The following is a 25,335-nucleotide window of genomic DNA, read 5'->3' on the forward strand; positions in this document are numbered from 1 at the left end:
TTGTTTTTTTTATCTTTAAAGTGTTTCTTTTTAGATTTTGCTGAAAAAATATGTTGATCTGTGTTTTCTCTTCAACTTCGTCTTCTTCTTTGTCTTTGTCTTATATGCTATGTTCCTTTGTTTTCTTTTTCTTCTTTTTTTGTAAAATATACATACATATACAATATAGATACACATACATATATATATCTGTTGTGTTCAGTTGTAGATAATAGAAAATGGCATCAAGTATGCATATTTCCGATTTTTAATATTTATATATATATGTATAAGAGATTGGTGTGTTTGTTTACCTAATTTACAGTTGCTTTTTGCTTTTCTTTTCTTTATGTTAACTAAATTTCGTAAGTAGGAAGTCAAAGCAAAAACACAACTAATGAAGAGATCTCAAGACCCTGTCAATATATGTATATGGCAAGTGTATGGCAATGATATGGTAATTATTATATTACTTTAGTAATTACTTTAAATAATTCATGAGTTCGTCGATTACTTTATCTGTGTGTGTGTATATCCATGTCTGTGTCATTCGAGGAACATAATTACAAATGAGTTGAGAGATAGAGCGAGAAAAATGGAGTTTCGTTTCGTTTCGCTCCAGAGAACATAATTCAACTAAAATTCATACAGATCTATATATATATATATACTTTGTTTATAGCCGCGTAGCGCTCTATCGATGCGAATGCAAATTACTTTCCACCCATTTGTAGAGCGATGTCTGAGATCTGGCCACCCATTCCACATTGGAGGCAACGCTGCTGAGCGTCATGTTGAGCACGGACATGCCCTGTCCACGGCCAAAACGATGCACCAAGGACTTTAGCTGAAAGTACACCAAAATAAATATATATAGATCAATCGGGTGTATACCCTTGGCCTACCTCATCGTAATCGAATTTCGTTGCGCCATATTGCGTTATGGCCGATATCACTTTGGCAAAGCTAATGGTGCCTGGTCCCAGACGCTTCTCTAGCTCGTACCATTTGGCCTGCAGGAAGCGGCAGGCCATTGCCCCGCCTGTGGGCGTGCCGGCAATGGCCTTGAGCACCTGCACCACCTCCTCGGTGGGCAGCATGGTGACGTGTGAGAGCAAACGATTCTGCAGCCAGGCATCCTTAGTGCGTCCCAAAGCGCGCAGCAGCTGCATTCGCTCCACAAATGTCTCCGAGGTGCGCTGCAGCGTGATGAAGCGCTCCCAGCAGTGCTGCCAATAGATATACTCGCCGGACAGAATGGAGCCCGTGTAGACCACCTGTAAGGCAGCAGCTTAATTCAGGTAATTCCTGCTTCTATCTCCCAACAACTCACCTCGCGCAGATTGGGCGCTATGGCCGAGCCATTGTAGTATAGATACTGATTCAACATATTCTTGGCCTTGGTTATGCTGTCGATATCCTCCCACAGAACGGACGCCAGCAGCACCTCCGGGCGCATTAGCCTAGCAGATGAAAATATTACAACTGTCATCTATTGCATGGAGAGTGAGTCATCTCACCTGATGGCCACATCGCCCTCATCCACCCAGCCCACCTTCTCCATTACCGTGGACAGTTTCATTTTGATGAACTCGCTGAGCATCAGGAAGCATTCGGAATACTTGAGTATGCGACGCCATTTCTCCAGATGTCGCACAGCCAATGCCATTGGGCCGTAGTGCGTCTCACTGGGCAAATATTGGATCATGTTCATCGTAATCTCACAGGGCAGGAGATTCGCATGGCACAGCGTAAACGCATCCGACAGCAGACCCAATCGATCCTAGAGAAAGGTCAGCATTAAATTCAGTGCTCAGGTATTGATTATTGTGGACATACCTCACTGGTGAAACGTTTGGGATTATTGGACAGCTCCTCGATGAGACTGGCCCAGTTCTCATCATTGTAGATGACGCGATAGTAACCGTTCTGTATGGCATTCACCTTGATCCATTTCACATTCTCTGGCACATTGAAAGTAACTAAAGTTGGGGACAAGACGTAGAAATGTTAGTTATTTGAGTAAGATTGAGAATAAGTTGAGGAGGGACTAAGATATGGAGGAGGGACTGGGACTATTCCCATTGCCAGACTTTAGTTGGGATAGAGGCAAGGGGATTGAGACGATGGCTATAGATTAGCTCATTCAGTATCCTCTACCTTCGCTCTGGCAGTTCTACTCACCATCAACATTCTGCATCCAGAGCGTTTCGCTGGCGTTGTTCATATCCGTGATATACGTCACTGGGAATATCCACTTGAGATGCGGCGCAGTCTTGTGCTTGTTGGCATGGGTGGGTGGCACAGTGCTGGGCATGTCGGTGGCATTCACTAGCGTCTGGTTGTAGTTGTTGCCATCGTAGGACTCATCATGTATGGCCAAGAAGTCGGCTGGCTTGAAAGGTCGCTGCGATATGGATATGCTGTTGCCCATTTTGGTGACGGTGAGCAGCGGAAAGCCTGGCTGATGTGTCCACAGCGTCATCATGTCCTTGATGTTCTTCGAGCCGTTGGCCTTCTTGGTGCATATGGTCCAGAGATCAGTGGGCTCGGCGGTCTTGAAGCGATTCAGCTTGAGGAAGGTGCCCAGGCAGCCACGAAAGCGATCCTCGCCAATGGCCGTGTGCAGCATGGAGAAAATGGCGGCCGTCTTCTGGACGAAGAACTCTTCGTTGTTGCCGTCGTGGCGCGTGCCGTTCATGATGCTGTCCCAGCCCTGAATGGCATCAATGTCCAGCGCCGTGGTGGCCATCTTCAGCAGGTACATCTCGCGCAGCGGCCAGCTGTCCTGCAGGGGAGCCAGCGCATGGATGCCCAGATATTGAATGAGGCCCTCCCACAGCCAGACGTCCTTGAGCACCTTGCGGGAGGTGATGCCGCCGAAGAACTGACGCACCATGGCCTCCGCAATGCGCAGTGCACTGAACTGATACTGCTCCGTGGTTATGGAATTGGGGTCGGTGAGAAATGCGGTCTTCAATGTGACCAGACCCAACGAGGAGATCAAATTGCGATCCAGCGAAGGCAACGCCACAAAGTCCACCTTGGTCAGAGGATAACTGATGTCCAGCCAGGTCTGCAGATACTCCAGCACATCTCGGGACGTGTGCAGAATGAAGGAGGAGCGCGGCAGTAGATCCCTCGGCGCATAGAACGTATACGAGGGAGCACGTTTGATGGACGAGCCCGTCGACTGCGACAACGAGGTCAGATTCGAGGGTTTCCCATTGCCATTGATAATCACGGGCAGCGATGTGGTCGTCGTGGTGCTGACATTGTGGAAGGGCGTCAAGTTCACATTCAGCGAGTGCGTCAAGGCAGTAATGTTGCGTACGGGCGGATTTTTGCTCTTCAATTGCGTGTAGTTGTTCAGCTGAGATGGCTTCTTGCCGCCGGCAGCGCTAGGTGGCGCCACTGTAGTGGGTATATAGGCGGCCGAGGGCTGCAGCGACTCGCGCTGAAAGTCGCTGACCACCCAGGCAACAGCATCAGCCGGCAGTGGAGGCGTTTCAATGAAGTCATCTCTCAACTAGACATGGAATTTGGATATCAGTGGAGTTATTCGGGACTCACTCAACAGCTCACTTACCAGGCCGGTGCCCATGTAGAAGCCCACATCCTCAGTTGTATGCACTATGGAATTGGATAGACCTATGTGGAAGCGATCACGGAAAACGGAGACACGGAAGGGCGCACGTACGTGTGGCTCGTCGAAGCACGGAAAGGCGCGTCGTGCACCATTCGGTCTAAAGACTGTGGCAGCCAGCAGACTGTAAAGAGTTTGGTATTAGCTAAAGGGCTTGAAAACAAATCAGGGCTGCAAGCTGAGCTAAAATGAAGCTATGCCAGCCCTAAAACACAAGCTGCGTCGGAAATCGACTTTTAATACCCTGATGCTGGGACTGGACTATAAGAAAACAGAACTAGGAAATTAACTTACAAATTCTTACCCTTACATATCCTGTTACTTGTTTATTAATCTATCCAAAATTAAGCCAGATCTTAAGGAATTGGATATATCTATTCTATAAAACTATAATTTTGAGGAAAATTTCCATTGTTCTGGGGATTTTTGTAGATTTGTATATAAAAGTTAGTCTCCCTTTATCTATTGTAAGAGCTGGAATTTGGTATATTCATTCTATAAAACTATACGTTTCCCCTTGTTCCCAGCATACTTATAAATATAAGTGAGTCTTGATTTTTCAGTTGTCTCCCAATTAGGCCTTTTCATCTCTCATTTGCACCGCTTTCAGCTTTGCCAGCCCTTAATTAATTAATTTTCAGCTCTCACCGATCCCGTCCATTGAAGCTCTCATATTGATCCACATAGAAGCCCTCCGGCTCGGGATTCAGCTTGGAGTACCAGCGTAAATTGAGTGTATAATTGGATTTCTTTTTGAGCTTCTCTTTGACTTCAATGTAGAATTGCTGACGTGGCGGAAATTCCAGCACCTTGACTATCTTCAGAGCATATCCCTTGGGTCCGGGCGTAACCAGCGCCTGTGCACACAAAATGCAATTAGTTAAGACTCTGCTAATTGGATGCAGCTGCAACTCACCTTCTCGGTTACATTCAGATCCTGTATGTGCAGCACAATAAAGTTGGTCTCCTTCTCGATGAACAGATCGATAGTCACTTGACCTGGCAGAGTAAATAATTGCATTAGATGAAAATCAAATGAATCGCAAAAGTCTCTCTCACTCTCTCACCTTTCACGTCCAGCGTCGTCAGATTGGGATGTATTGTGACCACATAGCGCATGGGTCGGACGCTGTTGGGCAGCATCTTTTCGAGCCAGGGGAAGGGCTCCCCGTTCGTTGCAATCGGATTGAATGGCTGTGTGTTGTTTTCTTCATCCGTTTCATAGCCAGACGTCGTTTTCGCCGCGCAGGAACAGTCTGCAAAGGTCATACACACAAACGAAACGTTCAGGCACAGTGGTTCACGTGGCCAGGTGGGTGACAATGGGGTGGGGGAGAGTTTGATATATATATATGTATATATATTATATGGCTTTGGGATTTGTGGCTAAGCACATTGATGCTTGTTGTAAATCAACTGCGTATTACACGATTAACAAAGAGAACAAAACTGAAACTAAATAAAAAGTGGAGGCATCAGAAAGTCTAGGATTAAGCAAAGAGAGAGAGAGAGAGAGAGAAAGAGGTGAAAATAATAATACCAAGAGAATAATCCAAATGGTAAATAAATTACACAAAGTAAAAGCTAGCACACAAATCGATTCACTAGCGGAGGAGTTCATGATTTGGTTTCACATGGGTTGGCTAGCACATCTAATGGCAAAGGTAAGGTAAACATAAATATTAGAGAGAAAAAACTTCAGTCATAAAAGTAATATTGGAAAAGTTGTTAAAGAGCAACGCATAAGCAAGATTGATTGAGGACGGCGAAAACATGATTTATTCAATTTAGTTTTGTGCATATTTAAATGAATTTTCAATATTATCTTTGTGTATTTATTTGTTTTCTATTTTCGTTTTTTTATTTTTTTTAATTAAATTTCATAGATATTTATTTTATTATTTGAAAATATTTTTTTTTATATTCTATAAAATTTTCTATATTTTTTTGACAGAAAATTACTAAAGATATTTTATTTAATTGATTTTATATTTATTTAAAATAATATTTTTTTATTTTGTTTTTTCTATTAAATTTGTTTTCTATTTTCGTTTTTTTTTTTTTTTTTTTTTTTTTTTAATTAAATTTCATAGATATTTATTTTATTATTTGAAAATATTTTTTTTTATATTCTATAAAATTTTCTATATTTTTTTGTCAGAAAATTACTAAAGATATTTTACTTAATTGATTTTATATTTATTTAAAATAATATTTTTTTATTTTGTTTTTTCTATTAAATTTGCTTATTAGTTTTTAATTATTTATTTTGGCTTTTTCGATACTTTTATACTCTCTATGATTTGTACATTCATTTCTCTTTACGATAAAAGAGAACTTAACTGGAGAAAATATATGCATATATAACTAATCAGGTAACACCAAATATATTATTTTCTTGTTTTTTATTTTTCTGGAAACCAGAAAAAATGTATTAAATGTATTGTCCACATTTTTTATGATTGGCTACCCTAATTCTGTCTGATAAACACTCTATGCTAAATGTATATAAGTTTATGAGTCTTATAAGTCTTATGGATATGATGTAAAAAATTTTAAGTTAATATCTACGTTTCTAAATCGAAATAATATCTAATAGACATGTTCCAAACAACAGTTTTTAAATATAGGTAAAAAAAAATGAGAAAATATATCTAAAATGTACTAGAATTAAATTAATTAAAAAATTATTTAATCAGTAAAAGTTAAATACTTTAAAAATTCTACACATTTTACGAGCAAACAATGTAAACTGCGTAAAGGTTCGATGACTTTTTGTTTTTGGATGAATATAGAAGAATTTTGAATTGGATTGAGAGTTTGAAAACAATTTCAAATGAATCAAATGCACTAGGAAAGGGAACATATAGATAAGGTATTATAGTGGGTACAACAAGTGGATGACAGCAACATGCCGACAGATAGATATATATATTTCGGGAATACTATATTTATAAAGATATATTGGGACTATTTGTTGAGTGTTAATTACCGGTTAAGTAGAAGAAGTGGGTTTTTGGAAAAATTTGTTACTCACATTTTTACCAATCAAACAAGCATTTAAGAGAAGTTTTCATAAATATATAGTAATATTTTGTGTGTATTTTTTTTTTTTTATAATTTTTTTGTTTTACCAAAGAATACAAAGAAACAACAGTATGAAAAGAAAACGGTAAACAAATTATGTATACATATTTATAAATATATATTTTATATATAGATATATATTTTGCATATATTGAAGACGTACGGGTTATTTAAAGTTGATTAAATATTTGGTATTTTTATTAAATTGCTCAAAAGAAGGGTTGGGCATTTTTAGTACTTTTTTTTGCCACTCTGCTTTAATTAATTAAGTGTTGTGTAGAGCTTGCGTGAAACCTGCTTACATTGTCTAGCTCTTTCTCTTTGTAAAGTCACAGACACACACACACACACTCACACACAAACTCACACTCATCGACCATCACACATGCATGTCTGGCTTGGGTCCGTAATGCAATTAGCCTTCAATGCATTTAGCCCCATTAAGTATGCAACACAAGGTTTATATTTGTACTTTGCATACATTTTGCAACGTAATATGCGGCAAGGGGACTCGATGCATCAATATGGAACTCCTCTCCTGCCCCGACACACACACACACACACACACACACAGAGTGAGGAGCCATTCGCCCGGGTCAGATTTTATAATGGTATTTGGTTAGGGCTAATACTATTAGTAAGCATATGACATACAACATGCTGCGACTATGTCAAGAGGCAGCGTGTGGCAAGAGCTGATGCAGCTGCTTTGCTTAGCTCTCTGCTCGGTTCTGTTCTGGTTGCATCCTTCATTAGCCTAATGCGATTCTATGGTTACACTAAGGAGAGTAATATGTTGTAGCTCGCCTAATAATAAAGCGTGTTGTGAAAATACTTGGCTTAATAGGAATAAATATTTCATTAAAAATAAGCCAACTTTAGCTTAATTGAGTTAAGATTACGTTTGGAGTTGAAGCAATTTTTAATGGAAAGTGGAAAGCATTTACTGGTCTTACATTAAAGTAAATAGTTAAATATCAGCGGGCTTGATACTGGTTGGACTGGAACGATAAACTACGGTAAAGCTGTCTGAATTTATATTTAGGCAAACTGAAAACGTAAAATTCATTTTTGTTCACATATGTGAGCAAACTTTGCTAAAGATAAATTTGATATTTTGTAAATGTTTAAATTTAATTTCTCCTCTCTTGTTATTTAGTATTGATTTTGCTATCTTAGCTGTTGTTTCTGATTGTAAGAAGTTTTTTTCAAGCTCAAAATTTCCTCAAATTTGGTATAAATAAAAAAGATTTGTTGTTAATCTGTGTTATCATATCATAGCTCATAGCCTGAATTTTCATCGGACATGAAGAGGATTTTCAGCCTCACAATTTCGTGGAATCTAAAATGTTGTTCAAGTATAAAATATTTCACTGCAAGACTACGAATGCAACTTTCGATTCAAAAGTATTGTTAAAAGACTATAAAACTCTTTACGTATATAGTATAATAACGATTATATTATGATCATAAAAAGTTATAATCAGCTTTTAGTTATTGTTGTAAAATCTCATTTAAATTATCTCTTTCCCTAGGCGAGTTACCACTCGCGAAAAAATAATACAATGCGTATTATAAAACATATGAAAAGCTGTTTTCCCTGTTTGCAAACATATCCTGCGAAAAAAGGGGGAACAACGGGAGCTTTTGTTCCACTTGTTTGTTGTGGTAATGAAATAAAAATGTAAAGAAAAAAAAAACAGAAGAGGAAACAAAAGAAAAAAAGAAATGCAACCGAAAGGCAAATATAGATGTACAATGGAGCCTACCATTTTGGGGTCCGGCGTAGGCAATGATAATGGCCGTCAGCAGCAGGGATCCAAGGACGATGCCGGCAACGAGAAGGGCGCGACGCTGCGAACAGACGGCGACTCCGGTGCGCGTCTGGCGGCCGCCGCTCGATTCGCCACCTGGTAAATGTAATTAACAAACAGTTAAAAGAGAGTATGAGAGATGGTTGATAAAAGTGAGAGAGGAGTAAGGGGACAGTGTGTGTGTGCAGTCATATTAAATGATGTCAATATTTGCACACGAAATGTTTGCATTGTGCCCACTGTTTCAAGGGACAAGTTGGTTGATTGGCTGAAGAGCTGCGAGAGCCAGTTCAATTGAACGTATCATTAAAATTGTAGTTCACAAGTTATTCAATACACTTTGTTCACTTATTCATTTGATCAATTTGTGATTCGTTTGAGTAAATAATTCAGCTGTCTGTTAAAGTTAATGAACTACTGAATATCGCACGTTTGAATGTATTCGAATATACTCAACAGATTCAATTAACAAGTAACACCACTTCTCTATGAGTTCCATTTACCTGATAGAAATGCACAATCATCTAAGTCCGGATCATTTGTCATTTCGATGCGCTCGCGCCGCCAAATTTTCGAACCTTTACGACCACCGCCAACGACCGAAATCTTAACGGGGCCGGTATCTCTTTGCTTTCCGGCCAATACGTTAACTTGAATGCGTTGCTAAGACGCCGCGTTCTTCAGTTATATATATTTATATATGCACACTATATAGTATATGCTATATTAACACAGAGTTTCTTCACTTGGGTAAAAAAACATTGATATTAAAAAAAAATCAGAACATGATGTGCCTTGTCCGTTTTGCCTCCAACCAGTCAAGCCACGTGTTTCCCTCATACATATTTTATGTTTTAGCCATGTTTATGAAGTCAACTTTGAATATTCGAAATTCGAATTTGACAGAGCCGAAGAGAGGAAACACTCTCAGCTGCGCAACGACTTGATAATCTAAGGGACAAATAATCGTAATTTATGCGAAACTCCTCAAAAAGCAAATAGCAAAAAATATGAGAAAGGTGGTCAGTAAAATATCTAAGACGAAAAGGCTCTACTAGCATTGTTATGAAAAATGTAACGCAGATAAGTAGATCTACTCCATATCTACAAAGAATTTTCTATTACTGCACTATATATATTTATTGGGAAAAATTAGTTTTGAATATAATGTTTGATTATTTTCATATGCTATCTAGAATAAACTTCCTTCCATCTTTTATAGTTACTATAGTTACAGAACATTGGAAGTAAAGTTATAAAAGAATATTTCATCTTCGGCGTATTTTTCAGTATTTCTTCACTTCTTTTTGGGCCAGGCGCCAAAAGTTGCCGCCCTTCCGGTCTCGCCGGCTCACTCCCACCCCTGCCGCCCCACCCGGACAGTATACCGTCTAGTCATTCGCATCGTCTGAGCCGGCAGCCACGCTCGTAACGTTGTCTGCGTCTGCAGTTTTTTGGATGTTGCTCACAATTTCAATGTCGCATTGAATTAGTGAAAAGCGCTTTCAACGCCCAAAAAGCAACCCCCAAAAAATCTTTGATGCTGGATGTGGGTGTGTGTATAGGTGTATATATATATATGTGTGTGTGTGGATGAGTGTATTTGACTCTATAGTCTGCCTTTGAGCAGCACTTGAAGCTCGAGTTGAGCATCCTTAGCGAATTTTGTGCGGTTTAGGCCTGGGCAATAATAAAGTAAATATGATACGGTTCATTTTGAGGCAATTTCATTTCAATTTCTAATATACCGGTATTTCCTTTGAGAATCACATGGAGATAATGAAAATCTATAGCAAACTTATTACTCATTTTGAAATGCATGCATTTATCAGCTGATAAGATTCTAGGGAATCAATAAACTTTATGGTACGAATTTGCAATATCAAATTTCTTTCTATTGATTAGATTTGAGAGCTCTAGAGGGCTAACAGAAAGCCGGTTTAAAATTTTAATTATGTTTTGATAAGCTAATGGCGAGCTTTTTAATGTCTAATATAAGGGAAACTCTTCATAAATTACATTCTATGTTTATTCTAGCAGTTGTTTTCGTTAATTGAAAAATAAATTCCAGAAGCTAAATATCGTATATTTGTTATTTTAAGAGTCATTTAACATATTTATGTTAACTTATAATTATAGCCTCAGCTATAAAATGCAATAAAAACTGCTCTGAAACCGGTTTAGTTGCTCGCTACTTAGTTGGGATTGCAGTGCATTGTAATGCCTTGCAATGCCTGTTCTATTTGATGGCATTACAAGGTTAACAGCCATGCAAAGACAATAACAATAATTGTATTGCTTAGACGCCTGCTGCATTTGTTTACATTTGCATGCATGTTATTATTATCATGATTTTGTTGTTGCTCGCAACGCACACTGGAAACAAAAGTTTGACACACGCGTCACACGAGTGAATGCGAAGAGTGTGAGAGAGGGAGACCGAGCGAGAACGAGAGTGAGAGCATGTGAGAGCGTCGCAGCTGGAACGCTGAGAGAGTACGCGTGAGAGCGTGGAAGAGAGCGCAACACTTGACTCTGTGGCGCTCGCATTGGAATCTGTGTTTTGAAAATGAAATGTCAAAATGCAAAGCTCAACAGCGCGCATTTCCTCACATGCGTCAATTTGGTGTGTGTGTGAGTGTGTTTTCTGTTTGTGTGAGTGTGAGTCGGAGAGTATAAGTGAATTTCCTGCTTTGTCTTAGCTTTGATAATGCGGCGTTTTTCTTTAGCGAGAAACGAGCGCGTTTCTGAGTGCTTTCTGAATGCGCGTATATATGTCAATAGTGCGCTTTCCAGTCCAATTCGTTTTTTTTCGCGTTTTGCTTTTGCTTTTTCTCTTATTTATTTATTTTTTTTTTGCTGCTGGTCCCGTTTTTGTTTGCCACTTGACTGAATTGGCGAGTGCATTTCCCTACCAAGCGGCAGAGACGACAGCGACTGCGGCACTGGCAGCGGCTATTTCTCTGTTGTTGGCAGTAAAAATTAATTCGGACATTTGAGGCGGACGTCCATGAGCTATATAATGGCTTGAACGTGTGTACATATTTGCTTAGGCTTGCTGTCGTTGTTGTTGTCGCTGGACTTGGCTGGTGGCAAAAGGTCAAAATAGCAACACTTAATCAATGCAAGTGAGGCAGTCATTAGGCCAACACGAATTCATTCATTTGGCTCAATTGGCTTTTATATTGCTATATTGGACTATAACATTCTAGCTTTCACTCAATTCACTTGAAGTACCGTTAGATTTCCGTTAGCGCACCGAATTCGTCGTCAGAACTTGATCTAATTATTAATTAGCTTTAATTAACAAAAAGCCGACAGAAATTGATTTGATTCTTCGATTGCCTTTTGTCAAACTTTTCTACTTTGCTTTGCTTCTTTATTTTATTTTTACTTTCTTTTTTTTTTTTTTTGGCAATTTTTATGCTCTTTTCGTTATAGACACGCACAGTGGGTGGGGGGCAGTGTGTAAAGGCAGCACGCGACTCATCTGTGTATAAGTGTGAGTGACTGTGTGTGTGTGTGTGTGTACGTGCGAGTTTCTATAAGTGTGTGTGCGTGCGTGTGTTTGAGGAGTTTCTTTTTTGATTTTTGTCAACACGAGCTTTCGTTCGAACGTTTCGTTTGTTTGCTACGCGCTTTCTGATGCGTTTGATTGCGCGTACATTTTCCAACTGGATGCTGCTGTGGCTCGCCGTCGCGTCTCGGGCAACGAAAAGAACTTTTGCAGCAACCCCTCTGGTCAGGCAGTCTCCACATCCCTTTCCACGTCCCTCGCTGCTGTGCAGCGCATGTCCATGCGCTCTCGCAAGCTCCCACTCTCACTCTCTTTGACGCACACACACACACACACATACACAGTCTCTCTCACTGTCGTTGTTTTGCCATTTTTTGGCTCTCACCTGCAGAAATGAAAATGAAATTTCTAGTGGGTCCTTTTCGCCGGTCCCTGTTAGCCAACAAGCAACATAAATAGTGGAGTGTTTTGGTGTTGCCAGGCAGATCGGAATCAGAAGCAGGCTGGCTGCAACCCTTAAGCACCACCCATCCAGCAGCCTCCCTGCTCCCCTGCCACTTCAGTGCCATATAGTATGTATGTGTGTGTGTGGATGTGGATGTGGGTGTGTGTCTGTGCATGTTCTTTCTCCCCAATATGCATTCAGTTACTATGTCTAGTTGTTGTTGTTGTTGTTGCTGTTGCTGTCGTTACTGCTGCTTCTTTATCTTACTTTTAGTCAAAGGTTCAATCGGCAAACAGTTCTTGTTGCTACTTGATTAGGGGTTGGCTTTTGCTTACAGTTATCGCGGCCATATACGACACGAGATTTACGAGCTCACGTATTGATGCTGCCTTCATTTTTTTATTGCCTACTTTGAGGCGCCATCGACAAGCAAAACACACTCAGTCGCCCCTAATGGACCTGCAACTGCTGCTGCAAATCATTTTGACAAAATTTGACAAATATTTCCTCGAAATGGGAATGACATTGATCATATAAAAATTATTATAGTAGTTTATATTGCATTTTATATTGCTGTGACAACAGTGAAGAGATGGGAAATCATGAATCTCTTTAAAGCTTAGTTTCCATGAATATTTATTTAGAAGCTCAAAGAAAAAATGTAAAAAATTAACGATTGTGATATGATACTTGATAAAAAAGTTTTAAGGATATATATTTCTTTTTATGATAACAGTTTGAATATGTAGAAATGGCTTAACAAAGGAAAAAAGGAAAGAAACTGTAAGAAAGACAGTTTCAAGGAACCTTGATTAATACTCATTGATTTTTAATGTAATTAATATTACAAACTTTTGTGTTCAAGTTAAGTTTATATATTAGTTTTTATCCCGACTGAGACTCTAAAAAAGTTTTGAACATATTCCCATACATTTGTTTGGATTTATAGAGATTAAGTATAAAATAATTTGAGGGAGCTGAGAAACGAAATATAACGTTGATAAAAATATATAAAAAATAACAAATATTATGAAATTTCTGCTTTATTTGCAAGTCTTACAAAATATCAAATTTTTCGAGTCCAAGCAAATCAAAGCTCGCAGCATTTGGGTAACAAATTAAATCTTCAATATGGCAGTTAAAACAGTTTCAACTCAATTAATTCACATAACACCCTTTTTTGGGTTCTGCTCTAATTTGATTTGTACGATGAGCCGCATACAAAGTCGCATCTAACGCCAACCTTTTGCGGTGAGCTCAAAAAAGTTAAGCGTAAACAAAGTGTAAAAAAGTTTTAGAATTGATGAAAACAGTAAAAGGTTGTTGTTTTTTTATTTATTATATTTTCGTTTTGGGCGCAACGCCAGGTCACGAAAAGTTATTTGACATGAAGTTTGAGGGCGACCCGACTCGAACGTCAAGTTTAACTCAATGAAATCTTTGTCACGTCGCCCTGGCGCCCTGTCCCGCCGTCGCTCTGTCATCCAGGCAGCCATAGAATTTAAAGACGGAAATGCAAATGGCAACACAGGGTGTTCATTAGCAAATTGTCTTTCAGCCTCTGCCGCCCAGTCACATGCCGCACACAGAGCGTGGAACTGAAATTGCCAACGAGGCAATTTTTAGCCATCGTTACTGCTTGCATTTCAATTCCATCCAATTCCTAGGCTTTTTCTTTTCAATTGTAATCGTCAGCAAGCATTTGCCACACATTGTTCTGAGGGTTATTTAACGCAATTTTGCGGATGTCACCAAGAGCGTACAGTGGGGCCATTTTTTAGAGACAAATGATGATTGAAATGTTATTTAACAGAGTGGTTAACATAGATATATAGATGATGTTGTGATAACAATTGTTAAGATGTATTCAAAGATTTTGGATGATGTTTAGAATAACACATTTTCAGCTATATGATGATATTTATAGTATATTTGAGATAAATATATGATGACAATATTCTAAGAGCAAAATCTTATCTTTGTGAAATATAAAAAGAAAGATAAAGCCTTTGTAGAATATATTGCCTTGATGGAAATACCCATACCCATGACAATGCCTAATATCACACACTTCTCTAAAACTCTACCGAAAGTGTCTTTAAATTCTATATTCCATATTCCATATTTTCCTCTGCTTTAAGTCCTTAGGCGAACTCATCGTCAGCCCAAGCCCATTTTTCAAGTCTCTAACTGATGCAAATCGATTTCTCTGTTAGTCTAAATTTATCCGAAGAATAATCAAACACTTCCCATAGTACAGCGTGTCCAGTATTAAGTATTTGCTGTCGCATGCAAATTTACAGCCCACAAGTTGTGAAGAGCGCACAGATGAATGCCATGTGAGAGTGTGATTGTATGCGAGTGTGTGCCTGTGTGTGTGTGTGTGTGGGGGGGGGGGGGCTTCCCATTTCAAGGGCTTTTGGTGCTCAACGCTGTACAGCGGCCACAAGTGTCTGTAATAGAGAGTGGGTTCCGCACCCCCCCTCCCTCCCTCCCTTAGTGCCAAATCGAAATGTGGTGGTTAAATAATCGCTGTTTATGAAACAATCAATAAATTTAAGCTGCTGCGATGGCTGTTACTGCGTCATGTGGCCCCACAGGCGTTTATATACACCCACGCACACAGGCACAAACACACCCAGGCACATACAAAGTAAAAACTTGAGAACTTTGCCACTAAGGGTTGAGCTGGTGCTCGGCGCTGAGTCTTGAAACTCTTAATTGCTCGATTAAGTGCTTGTTAATCTCTTCATGACTTTGAGCTAAACGATAGGAAAACAACAAAAGAAATATAAATTGACTAAAAGTCAGCAAATCATTCTTGAATCATTTCGAAACATGGCTTCAATTGATATGCGTATGGCTATTGTGTGTGTTCTATGAACTTAAGCTTAATTAGAGAGTAGGCTGATAGAGTAATAAATTTAACGATAGATGGTAGATACATTTAGGTATATAAGGAATGTTTAACTGGAAAATATGCAGTTAATATCAAATGATATTCAGTATTTGCATATGAATAGTTTGAATAGTTACAATTGATATACAAACTAAAGGAAAATTATTGGGGCTGTTGGATAAATGTAACTTACTTATGCTTCGATATATAGAGGGCTATATATTATTGAAATTTCAGCTCTATAGCTCTGGTAGTTCTCGAGATATAAACATGTAAGCAGATGGTAAAACATGTGCATAATATACATAACTGTAACATGATATTATATGTACTTAATCCATCTCTAACATTCCGCCTGACCTTCAGTTTCTTCGTTAATTGAACAGAAAATCGATAAATTTTAATATGAGAGTAATAGCTCGAGGGTATTAATTTACCAAAGAGCTTTCTGCCAACAGAAGGAAATCTAATAATAATTGCGAGCTGTGCATGAGAGACCAATCGCTTTTCCGAACATTTTCCGCATGACTACGAAATGCTTTACTTCATTTCATATTTTCAATTTACTTGTTTTTTTTTTTAAGACCATGTATGTGTGAATGTGTTCATGTGTGTGTGTAAGAGTTTCTCTGCTCAATTTGCGAAATGCTCAATAAATTAATTAATTGGCAGTCTGTGCTGAAGCAGCTCTCCAAGGTGCATGCAACAAGACCGCAAACACAAATGGAAAACTAATTGTGCAGAAATTGCAAATGCAAAAAAAAAAAAAAAAACAAAAAACAAAAGCAAAATAGAAGAGCTGAGCGAATGCCAGCCAGCAAAGGTTTTCAAGTGCTGCAAAAAGTGGGCTACGGTAGCTGCTGTCATTGTTATTTCCTGACTGACGCACAGACGGCCGGACAGATGGACAGACGGACAGACAGAGTTGGCTTTTGCGCGTTGCATTTGCCACATTTTCCATTTCCCCTAATTACGTAGGCCGCCTTAGGGGGCCGCTCAAGCTGTGCGCATTGTGGCTGCATTGCATTGTGTGTTGGTATGGGTGTGTGTTGGTGTGTGTGTGTGTGTTGGTGTGTGCCATTTGGCAAACAATATTTACTGCAACAATTTGGTTGCATTTGTGGCGCATCGCCTTGCTTTGACTTCCTGCTCGCAATGCTTCAAGTGGCCTGACCCAAAAACACATTTCATCCATTTCTATATGCCTTCACTTTCACTCACACCCATACACACACACACATACACACACATACAGAGGGCATTGTTTCTGTTAGCCCCAGTTTTTATTTCTTCTCCTGTTTTTTTAGCCGGGATGCGCAGGAATTCTTTATTTAAGTCAAGTTGCTTCAAGTGTGTGTAGGTGTGTGTAGATGTGTGTAGATGTGTGTGTGTGTGTGTGAGCCCATTCAGAATGCAATCAACATCAACGCATCCTGCAATTATCAACGTAGGCAGCAGGCGCGACAACCATCGACAGCTGCCACAAGCATACACGCTCTCTCTCTCTCTTTCTTTCTTTCGCTCTCTCTCTCTCTCTCTCTCCCTTCTTGTGTCACTTCAGCTGACATAGGCCACGGCTCAGCTGCTGCTCTCGTCTGTTGCATGCCACAAGCCGTGTCTTAGTTGAAAGGTAAACACTGATGCTGCTCCTGCTGCTGCTGCTGCTGCTCCTTCTCCTCCTCTTCCTCCTCCTTCTCCTGCTACTGCTGCTGCTGCTGCTGCCTCTGGCTCGACTCATTCGAGTGGTGCTTACTCCATTTTATGCATCCTTAATTGCAACACATGCATCCTGCTCCCGTGACACTGATTGTTGCACCACCAAAGGCAAAAGACAATTTTCTTCTGTGGCACACTTTAGGCGTTGCCTTGACGTGCACAAGAGTCAACGATTCGCTCAACAGATAACACCAAATTGGGCTCACGGGCTCTTATTAAACATGCGCCCAGGCAGCTGTTTGCCCGGATTTCATCTGAGCCCCATAAATTATTAAGCGTTTAATGTGTATTCCAAGCTAGCCGCAAATTGTCACGCATCTCATTAAATATGCATGTTGCAGGTTGCAACACGAATACGAATGGGAATATGAATATATTTACTATGGCAGCTGGCCTAGTGTATCTTTAGCTGGAAAATCGGAGCTACATTTGCGGAATTCAGATGAATTTTGCCTAAATTTTTTATGTGGATCTCCAAATAGTTTTTCACTCTTATCTTGAACTTTATTTAGTTACTCCTTTCAAATCTCCCTATCTCTATGCTTTCTAAATCTCTCTCGTTCCATCTTGTATCCAAATGTACAATCTTAAGTAATCTTAGTGAGATCTTAGGCTAAGCTAGTCTAAGTTAAGGTAACTCTTTAATTAGACTTAGGCAGGAGTTTAAGCATACATATCGGAGATAAAATCAATCTTAGTTAGTCAACCTATACTACACAAGTATAAATAAATACATACGCATATAAACATATGCATATCTACAAACTCATTTAAACCTAACCTCACTTGTCTCTTTCTAAGCAAGTTCCGTAGTTTAATGTAAACAAACTTGGCTCATATTTGAAAGCCAGTAGAAAGATTACGGAATACTCAGCAGAATTATCGCATTTCATTTCAGTTTAAAGTTTATGTGCTACATAATCCGGATTTAATATTCCTCGGGGTACATTTTCTAATATCATCATTTACACCCACGCAGACACACTCACACTCACACACACACATACACCGACACAGTGAGACAGCTACATAAATAAACACAAGTTCGTATTTCAAAATGGCTAAAAGAAAATGAAACAAAAACTGAGAACTCAAAATGTCGGAAATCTGAGCTGAACTGCAGGCGACGTGCCCGGCTGCAAATGTCCGTCTGAATGCCCCTTGTTGGGCGGACGGGGCCACGTTGGGTGTCTTGGCTGCCTGATGCGGTGGCATCTTTGAGAGCATCATGCAGCAGGCTGCACAAATGCCGCCAAGTTGCCGCAAGCAAAACGAAGTACAAAAAAAAAAAAAAAAAAAAAAAAATGAAATATGAGACAATTGTGGTCTATAATAAAAATGTAAAAAGAACACAAAAAAATGGTAAAGAAAGCATGAGCGAGGCTTGAATACTCTGCGGCGTCATTGGCTCACTTTTTGATTTAAAAATGAATTGAACAAAATTTCAGCTTCTGATGTTTAGCTGAGAAGACAACTATAGATGAGGATGGTCCGATAAATTTTAGATTATTAAGCTGAAGATATATGTATGTCTCTAGCAAATTGAAGGATATACAGTACGGAATCCGGTTATATCGAACCTCGTTATAGCCGGAAGACGCTTTAATCGTATAAGTTTGCTTGACGACTTAATAGCCGAACTCTACTCTATAAGAATATGCATATGGACACTAAACAGGCCTTTTAATTTATTATTAGAATACTTATAGATGATAAAGTAAGTTTTTGTGAATAGCATTCTCTTCATTAAGAATTCACACTGATGACAGAGCGAAAGGGAATCTTAATCGATTATAGTCTACCTCATTTGTAGTCAGTCCTGTATTTTTCCTATCATGGGTACGTTTACTATTATTAGCTCACATTCTGATCGATAGCCGTCTAATTACAGTATGTACATATATTAAAAATGGTCGCATAATCCTTAAGATGATATCCTTCTATACTATATCAGGCTATACGTTGCATGCTCTACGAGTTGGCACATAGTTTAACTAATATTGATTTAGGCTAAATATATATTTTATATGTATATTTGCTTTAACATCCTCCGTTGCATATTCAACATGCTTCGCCAAGAACCAAAGAGAATCGCTGACTTAACAGGCAAAGGCAGCTGGCATTCATTATATTTACTTGCGGCTGGGCTTGGCTTGGCTCGGCCGACGGGCCGACGGGGCGTATGAGCATATGAAAAACGGTTTCCTGCAGGATACAAAATTAACGCCACTGCTCAGACAAGGCAGCCAAAAGGCTGGGCCGGGCAGGGCAGAACAGGACAGGACAGGGCTGGGCTGGGCCGGCATTTTGTCTTGCGCACAATATTCTGTTTTTAATGCTTTTGTTTTGCATTTGGCGTAATTAAGAAAACAACCTGATGGATGCCGCAGCGTGTGTGAAGAGAAGACAACAGAAGGGCAGGGCCACTGGGCGTGGCACCTGCTCGCAATTGGCAGCCGACTGTGCTCAAATTATGCATAAGTGCAATTATGCACTTTGCTGCGGGCTTTGCTTTGATCATGTTAAGATGCCGTCACCCAGTGCAACAGCAATGCAAACAAATTGGGCTGGACAAGGGCAGGGCGAGATGGGGAGAATGGGCAGGGGGGAGTGGCTGAGTGTGGCTGGTGACTTACCAAAGGTAACGCCATTCGTTTGCTTCTCCTTGTCCTTCTCCTTATCGGGCTTTTCGCCGCCCAACGGCTCCAGCTCGATGCCATCTGTGGTGGCCACTTTGTAGTCCCGTTTCGACATGTTGCCACAGCAGAAGCCACAACATAACATCTGTCCAAATTTGTAGGCCTGTGGTTTGAGCGGCGCCGTCGTGAATGGATGTCTCTCTGCTCAGGTGGGTGGGGGGAAACTGCTCAAATCTTTCTCTATCTCGCTCTCGCTCTCTCTCTCTCAATTCTCAAATCTCAGCTCTGTGTGCGTCCTTCGGCGATATGTGTATTCAATAGAATATACCCTCTAAACTACTTGGGTATAGGTTAATAAAGTCGGTGAGTAGAGTTCGAGATTGTTTTCGTGGCTTTTGTTTAATTGTTTTCAAAATTGGTCCAGTTACAGTTGATGAGAGACAATAAATATGTATAGTTCTTAATCGTAGAGACTGCAAAACAGAGATGAGGCAAAACATTACTGAAAATGTTTAATGTAAGACGAGAGCTTAACTTGTATATGTGCCAGAGCGTGCGCTTCCATTACCTAAATGACGCACATTTCATACATATATACTCTCCTCCCACCTTCATCCCAGACATACAGTAAGCTAATGCTTTCTCATATAAAGCATTTATTTCTATTTATTCATCTTCACACAGTTTTTTCTGTCTATGTGCTGTTTAACTATGGTCTAGAAGTTCTCTTTTGAATAATGAGCTGTACAATAAATTTTATAGTCATATTTTATAAAAGCTAAGGGGACTTATATGGTAAATATGATAAGCTGAGAATATTTGTAAGGAATTCTTGAAGGAAAATAATATTCAAAAGTATAAGAAAATGTAATAAATAATTTAGGCATTAAAATAACGTTAGTATGGAGAATTGGACATATGTACATATAAGAAGTTCAATAGACCAAAAGTCAATATGCTTCAGTTTAGATTCTAGATTCAGTCTAGATTCAATAGTGACAGATAGTTAGTTATCTATATTTTAATATAATATAAATATTGAATACTCTAAGCACCCCGAAACACTGAGTATGAGTGAGCTTCATTTAAATATTAAAAAATGAGCTCATATTTCGTCAGGATCAAGATGAGAGTCAACTATGTTGGATTCTATGTCTTGTCTTGAATTTTTCTATATGTTTGTATGTCAAATGCCCTTTGAGATTAATAACCTTTTACACTGCTATGGGGTCTGTAGATTCCAGACAACAATACACCCTCAATTACAGTTGATCAAAAGACATAATAAGGTCTCTAGTCTAGTCTCCTCTCATTCAAATTAATGAATCCAAGCTCTCAAAGCACAAAGTATTACCGTATTCAGGCTAAAACTAAAGCAACTAAATTTCAGTTACCTTTCGGCTCGTTTCTTATCTCTCAAGGTACTCAAAAAGTTGAAGGTCCGAGCGTGTCAATAAATGCATATATGTATGTATGCGCATGTATGTATATTTCTATCAACATTGCTGCTTCAGCTCAAGAAGGAGAAAGTTTTGAATAAATTTCATAAAAAGTTACAAATCACGTTTAGTTTTTGCACCACCAATGGGGGCTCTGTGTCCACACAGAGTCCGAGCTGCTGCTGCATAAGTGTGTGTAATATTTTATGCATTCATAAAATGGTGCCGACTGCTGCAAGTTTTTAGATTGCCACAAAGAGTCTGGCGGCACTTTTCGACCGGTGACGACATTGTTTGGGGTCCAAACAAAACGAACTTTAATAAGAGCACTCACTGCACTCTGCTCTGCTCCGCTTTGCTCTTAGGCGTTGCTCCTGGCCTGGGGCGGCAGTCCGGCACTTATTGCTTGTCTTAGTTGTGGCACACTCCACGCTCCTTTGTGTGGCAACATAAAAAGGTGCAGGCAGCAACAAAAAGCAGGAGAGCAGCAAAAAGGAGCAGTGTTTGCAACAATGCATGCAGGAGGGGTGGCGATGCATTCGATAGCCTTGGGGCAACAAATGGGGAGCCGGGCGCAATAATTGCAAGCTGAACTCACAAAGCGCACAACGGGGCGCATACGTAATGCAAATGGCATAAAAAATATCGAAGAGCCGCACAGTTCAATGCACGACGTTGCTAAATGGAGCACGGCTCGAGGAGTCCAAGTTGGAAATGTAGTCGAGCGTTAAGCACTCCACTTTGACTTCGACTAGCAGGCAGCACTTGGCACAAAACTCGATGCGAGCCAATTGTTTTCGGCTGTTTGTTAAAACACAACGTGGCAGAGTCATTGGGCAGAAGGCAACGCTAACGTGGCAGGCAGGCCAGCAACATGCCGGCAAGGCAAAGTACACACAGAAAAAGCCAAAAACACAAAAGGCCAGAAAGACCAAATGAATTCTGCAAACAGCACAACGGAAGCGAACAGAGAAACATAACACGAAGCTCAAATACACTTGCCTAGCAATCGCACTCACTGTCTCTCTTTCTCTCACTTACTCACTCTCTCTCTCTCTGTCTTAGAAGTTTCGATTGAAATGTGGAAACAAAGGAAATGAACTGCAGACGAAGAGAACTGTCTGGAGCGACTCATATCTAAGAAACTACAATATATAGATTCATTGGCAGGAATCAGAGGAAATGTCACTGAAGAGAATTGTCTGGAAGAACTCATATCTATGAAACTATTTATATAGATGTATTGAAAGTGGGTTTTGCACAGTAATCAGAGCGGATGTAACATGCGAGAATTGCAGAGCAAAACTCATTTATAAAAAACTATATGAATCTGTCATTGGCAGTTAGCTTCTGAATAGAATTAAATGTATGTATTTATTGCAATATTAGTTGGATTTAGTTGGGGATATACCCAGTAGCCAGTACTTAATTTTAAGTCAGTTTTAATTTTGATATGAACGCTAATGTTTAATAAATAAATATTTTATCTTATCTTTTTGTTCATCAATGTTGCTGATTTTGATTTGAAAATTGAGCTTTGATTGCCCTTATCTATCATATATATATTTGGATATTTCTAAGAAATCTTCAGTTTATAAAATTTTTGACACTGATTCCAAAATTGAATTTTGATTGATCCTACGATATCAAATTTATTTATAGGACTTACAGAACACCTAAAGAAGCATGTCGTATAACTTAAAAATGTTTTTGAGATTCAAATTTTCGCATCGAATTTCGGATAGAAATCTTGTTTTATAGCTAAAAACTGCCAAAATTTGGTATACCTGATAAGCATGCATTTAGCTTAATTACTCAGACACATCCTTATGCCATGTTTCACTGTACTACAGTGCGTTCTATGCAATCGGAATACCCTTTTTCATTGCCAATTGCTAGGTGCAGACGGTTAGGGTTCAGTTTGTTTTTGGACTGGCCATAAAGTGGCCGGAATTAATGGCAAAATGGCGTCAGCATGTTTTGTTTTGCTTTTTCGCTTTTTCACTCTTTTTGTTGTGTTTGTTATTGTTTTTCCTTTTTCCTTTTTTTTTTTGTTTTGTTTTTTTGCTTGTTGCGTTCGTTGCATACAAAAAAGTTTGTGGCTTTGAAGGTTGGCCTAGGCTCAAAAGACAATGCAACTGAAAATAGCCAGTGTATGTGTGTGTGTATGCGTGCGTGTGTGTGTGTGTTTGGTCTATGCGACACGTGCGCAAATTGTGCCCCGAAGTGTCATTTGTTATTTTACTTCCGGTCCGCCGCGACAGGATGAAAAACTGAAAAATGAAACAGAAAAACTCGTGCTGATGGCATTGAAGACACCCTGCATAAAAAGGTTGTTTAGCTGGCAAAGGTAATACGTTGGGTGTGCTCTGTTAACTATATTCATTGTAAAACTAAAGTTAACTCGAATTAGGCAAACAGGAAGCCGAGAATAATCAAGAATTGTGGACTTTAGGATAGCCTGTAACATATTTACTCAAATGAAATGATATGTGGCCCATAAAATGTGAATACATTTATTTCGTGTTTAAGTCAAAAGCTCTGCTGCCCGTAAAACGTTTACGAATGTGACCCATGAGAATAAACATTAAATTGCTCTCGCGTGCCTTGATGCGAAAGAGTTGAAAGAGTGCAGACTCTATATGCAAATATGTACATAATTTAGAATAATAATGTAACAAATCATTTATACAATATAAATATATACATATATGAGACTTAAGGCATTTGTAATTAGTGTTTTAACTGAAACTCGACTGCCAGCAAAGTAGCCTCATCAGGTGTAACATTAAAGCTCTGCGCTGGGAGAGCTTTAAAGGCATTTAACACACACACACACACATGTAGACAGACATATATTTGAAGGCCATTTGGAGAGGAAATGCATTTTTTTTGTTGGCTTTAGCTGTTGCTGAAAATCGAAGGCCAATCGAGACCATTCGATGGGTGGCAATCAGTGTAGTCCTCTGAGTGCTATTCGGGATTGAATCCCTTAACTCGTTTTGCGTGTGCTCTCAATGCCATTAGCTCCGTTCGTGGAGAGGGAACTGGGTGCTGGGCGTTGGGGTGGTGGAGTGGCTGGTTGACTGGGTGGTTGGTCAGCTAGCTGACCTCGAGCTGAATTCAACGTTTGGCTTTAGCCACGCACTGGGCAACATTTTTTCGCAGGTGTCACGTTTTATTTTTAGCCCCAGCCAAGGGTACTCAATTGTTGGTTAAAATTCTGTGTGATATGCATGTTTATGAGCATGCAGAATGCCTAACATGCTTAAATATTAATGCCAGCAATTGCCATCAATTATTAAAGGACACTCACACACTCACAAGCACACACTCACGCTTGTATACATGCTGCTCCTGTGGTTACAAGTTGACTTTCTGTGTCTGGGGCATGTCAATTAACGTGCTCGCATTGCAAAGCCAACATGATAAACACATTTGTCACTGCCTTCGGGCAGCTGACAAACAATCTACTGCTGAACAAATACACATATACTTATATATGTATGTGTATATAAGTACATATATACGAGTATAACATGTGTTTCCAAATGTGTTTCTCACCTTATTCAATCTGAAGACTTCACAAAATCCTTTGTTTGCATTGAATCCTATTTTGGGCGCCAAGTCGTGGAAATTGTATATAGTATAAATGTGTATATGATAAGGAAGCAGTAGTATATGCGTATTTGTTTTGGTGATATTTCTTAATAAACCGAGCACGGGGCAACACAAAAAAAAAACACCGGCAACGAAGACAGGAAACACACTTGATTTCGGTAGCGTTCTTATGGTAAATAAATAAAGTGTTCGACAACTGTTTTATATTGTTTTTGATTATTTAATGCAGAAACGCGAACCAAATGCGACTATTTAGCACGAAGGATAAACTCGTTCTGTTCGCGTCGAGTCGCCTAACAACGGGCAGCTGACCAAAATCGAAGAGAGCTTTTGATTTTTTGCGCTCGCAAAAGCTGCGCCAGCAAAACTTTCCTATTATCCTGTGTCACAATTTCTGCTCTGAAATTCCATGGGAAACTGCACAGCAGAGAGACAAAGAAAGAGAGAGAGAGAGAGAGAGAGAGAGAGAGAGAGAGAGAGAGAGAGAGAGAGAGAGAGAGAGAGAGAGAGAGAGAGAGAGAGAGAGAGAGAGA

At 39.5% G+C, this 25,335-nt stretch overlaps 2 protein-coding genes across 6 annotated transcripts in view; both read right to left on the reverse strand.

Moving 5' to 3' along the window:
• Positions 1–25,062, reverse strand: LOC115561947 (endoplasmic reticulum aminopeptidase 2). Of its 5 annotated transcripts, none has more exons than XM_030382593.2 (13): positions 24,746–25,062; positions 19,740–20,215; positions 8,482–8,622; positions 4,693–4,833; positions 4,542–4,624; positions 4,274–4,482; positions 3,569–3,749; positions 2,164–3,508; positions 1,819–1,961; positions 1,500–1,762; positions 1,313–1,442; positions 885–1,256; positions 1–826 (listed from the first exon to the last, which is right to left on the reverse strand). In XM_030382593.2, the coding sequence occupies exons 2-13, from the start codon at positions 19,885–19,887 to the stop codon at positions 674–676; spliced, it is 3,309 nt and encodes a 1,102-aa protein (XP_030238453.1). In that variant the 5' UTR covers positions 19,888–20,215; positions 24,746–25,062; the 3' UTR covers positions 1–673. The 5 variants fall into 5 exon arrangements, with proteins under 5 accessions (XP_030238453.1, XP_030238452.1, XP_030238454.1 ...); XM_030382592.2 differs by having other exon boundaries at positions 4,693–4,881; XM_030382594.2 differs by lacking the exons at positions 19,740–20,215; positions 24,746–25,062 and adding exons at positions 9,030–9,266; positions 11,764–12,250 and having other exon boundaries at positions 4,693–4,881.
• The window catches only part of Gnmt (Glycine N-methyltransferase), a 43,766-nt gene continuing 27,130 nt past the window's right edge, over positions 8,700–25,335 (reverse strand). The window contains exon 5 of the mRNA XM_089265273.1: positions 8,700–8,713. The gene's annotated coding sequence lies outside the window, so the exon portion shown is untranslated. The remainder of the gene's footprint in view (positions 8,714–25,335) is intronic.

The sequence above is a fragment of the Drosophila navojoa genome, chromosome 2, assembly GCF_054131105.1.
Source record: "Drosophila navojoa isolate 15081-1374.11 chromosome 2, UAZ_NAV_1.0, whole genome shotgun sequence".
Lineage (NCBI taxonomy): Eukaryota > Metazoa > Arthropoda > Insecta > Diptera > Drosophilidae > Drosophila > Drosophila navojoa.

Coding starts and splice junctions, on each gene's coding strand:
- LOC115561947 (XM_030382592.2), bottom strand. CDS start 19,887: ATGTTATGTTGTGGCTTCTGCTGTGGCAACATGTCGAAACGGGACTAC. Junction 3,509..3,568: donor TCTACATGGGCACCGGCCTG/GTAAGTGAGCTG, acceptor TTCCATGTCTAG/TTGAGAGATGACTTCATTGA. Junction 827..884: donor CGAAATTCGATTACGATGAG/GTAGGCCAAGGG, acceptor GTGTACTTTCAG/CTAAAGTCCTTGGTGCATCG.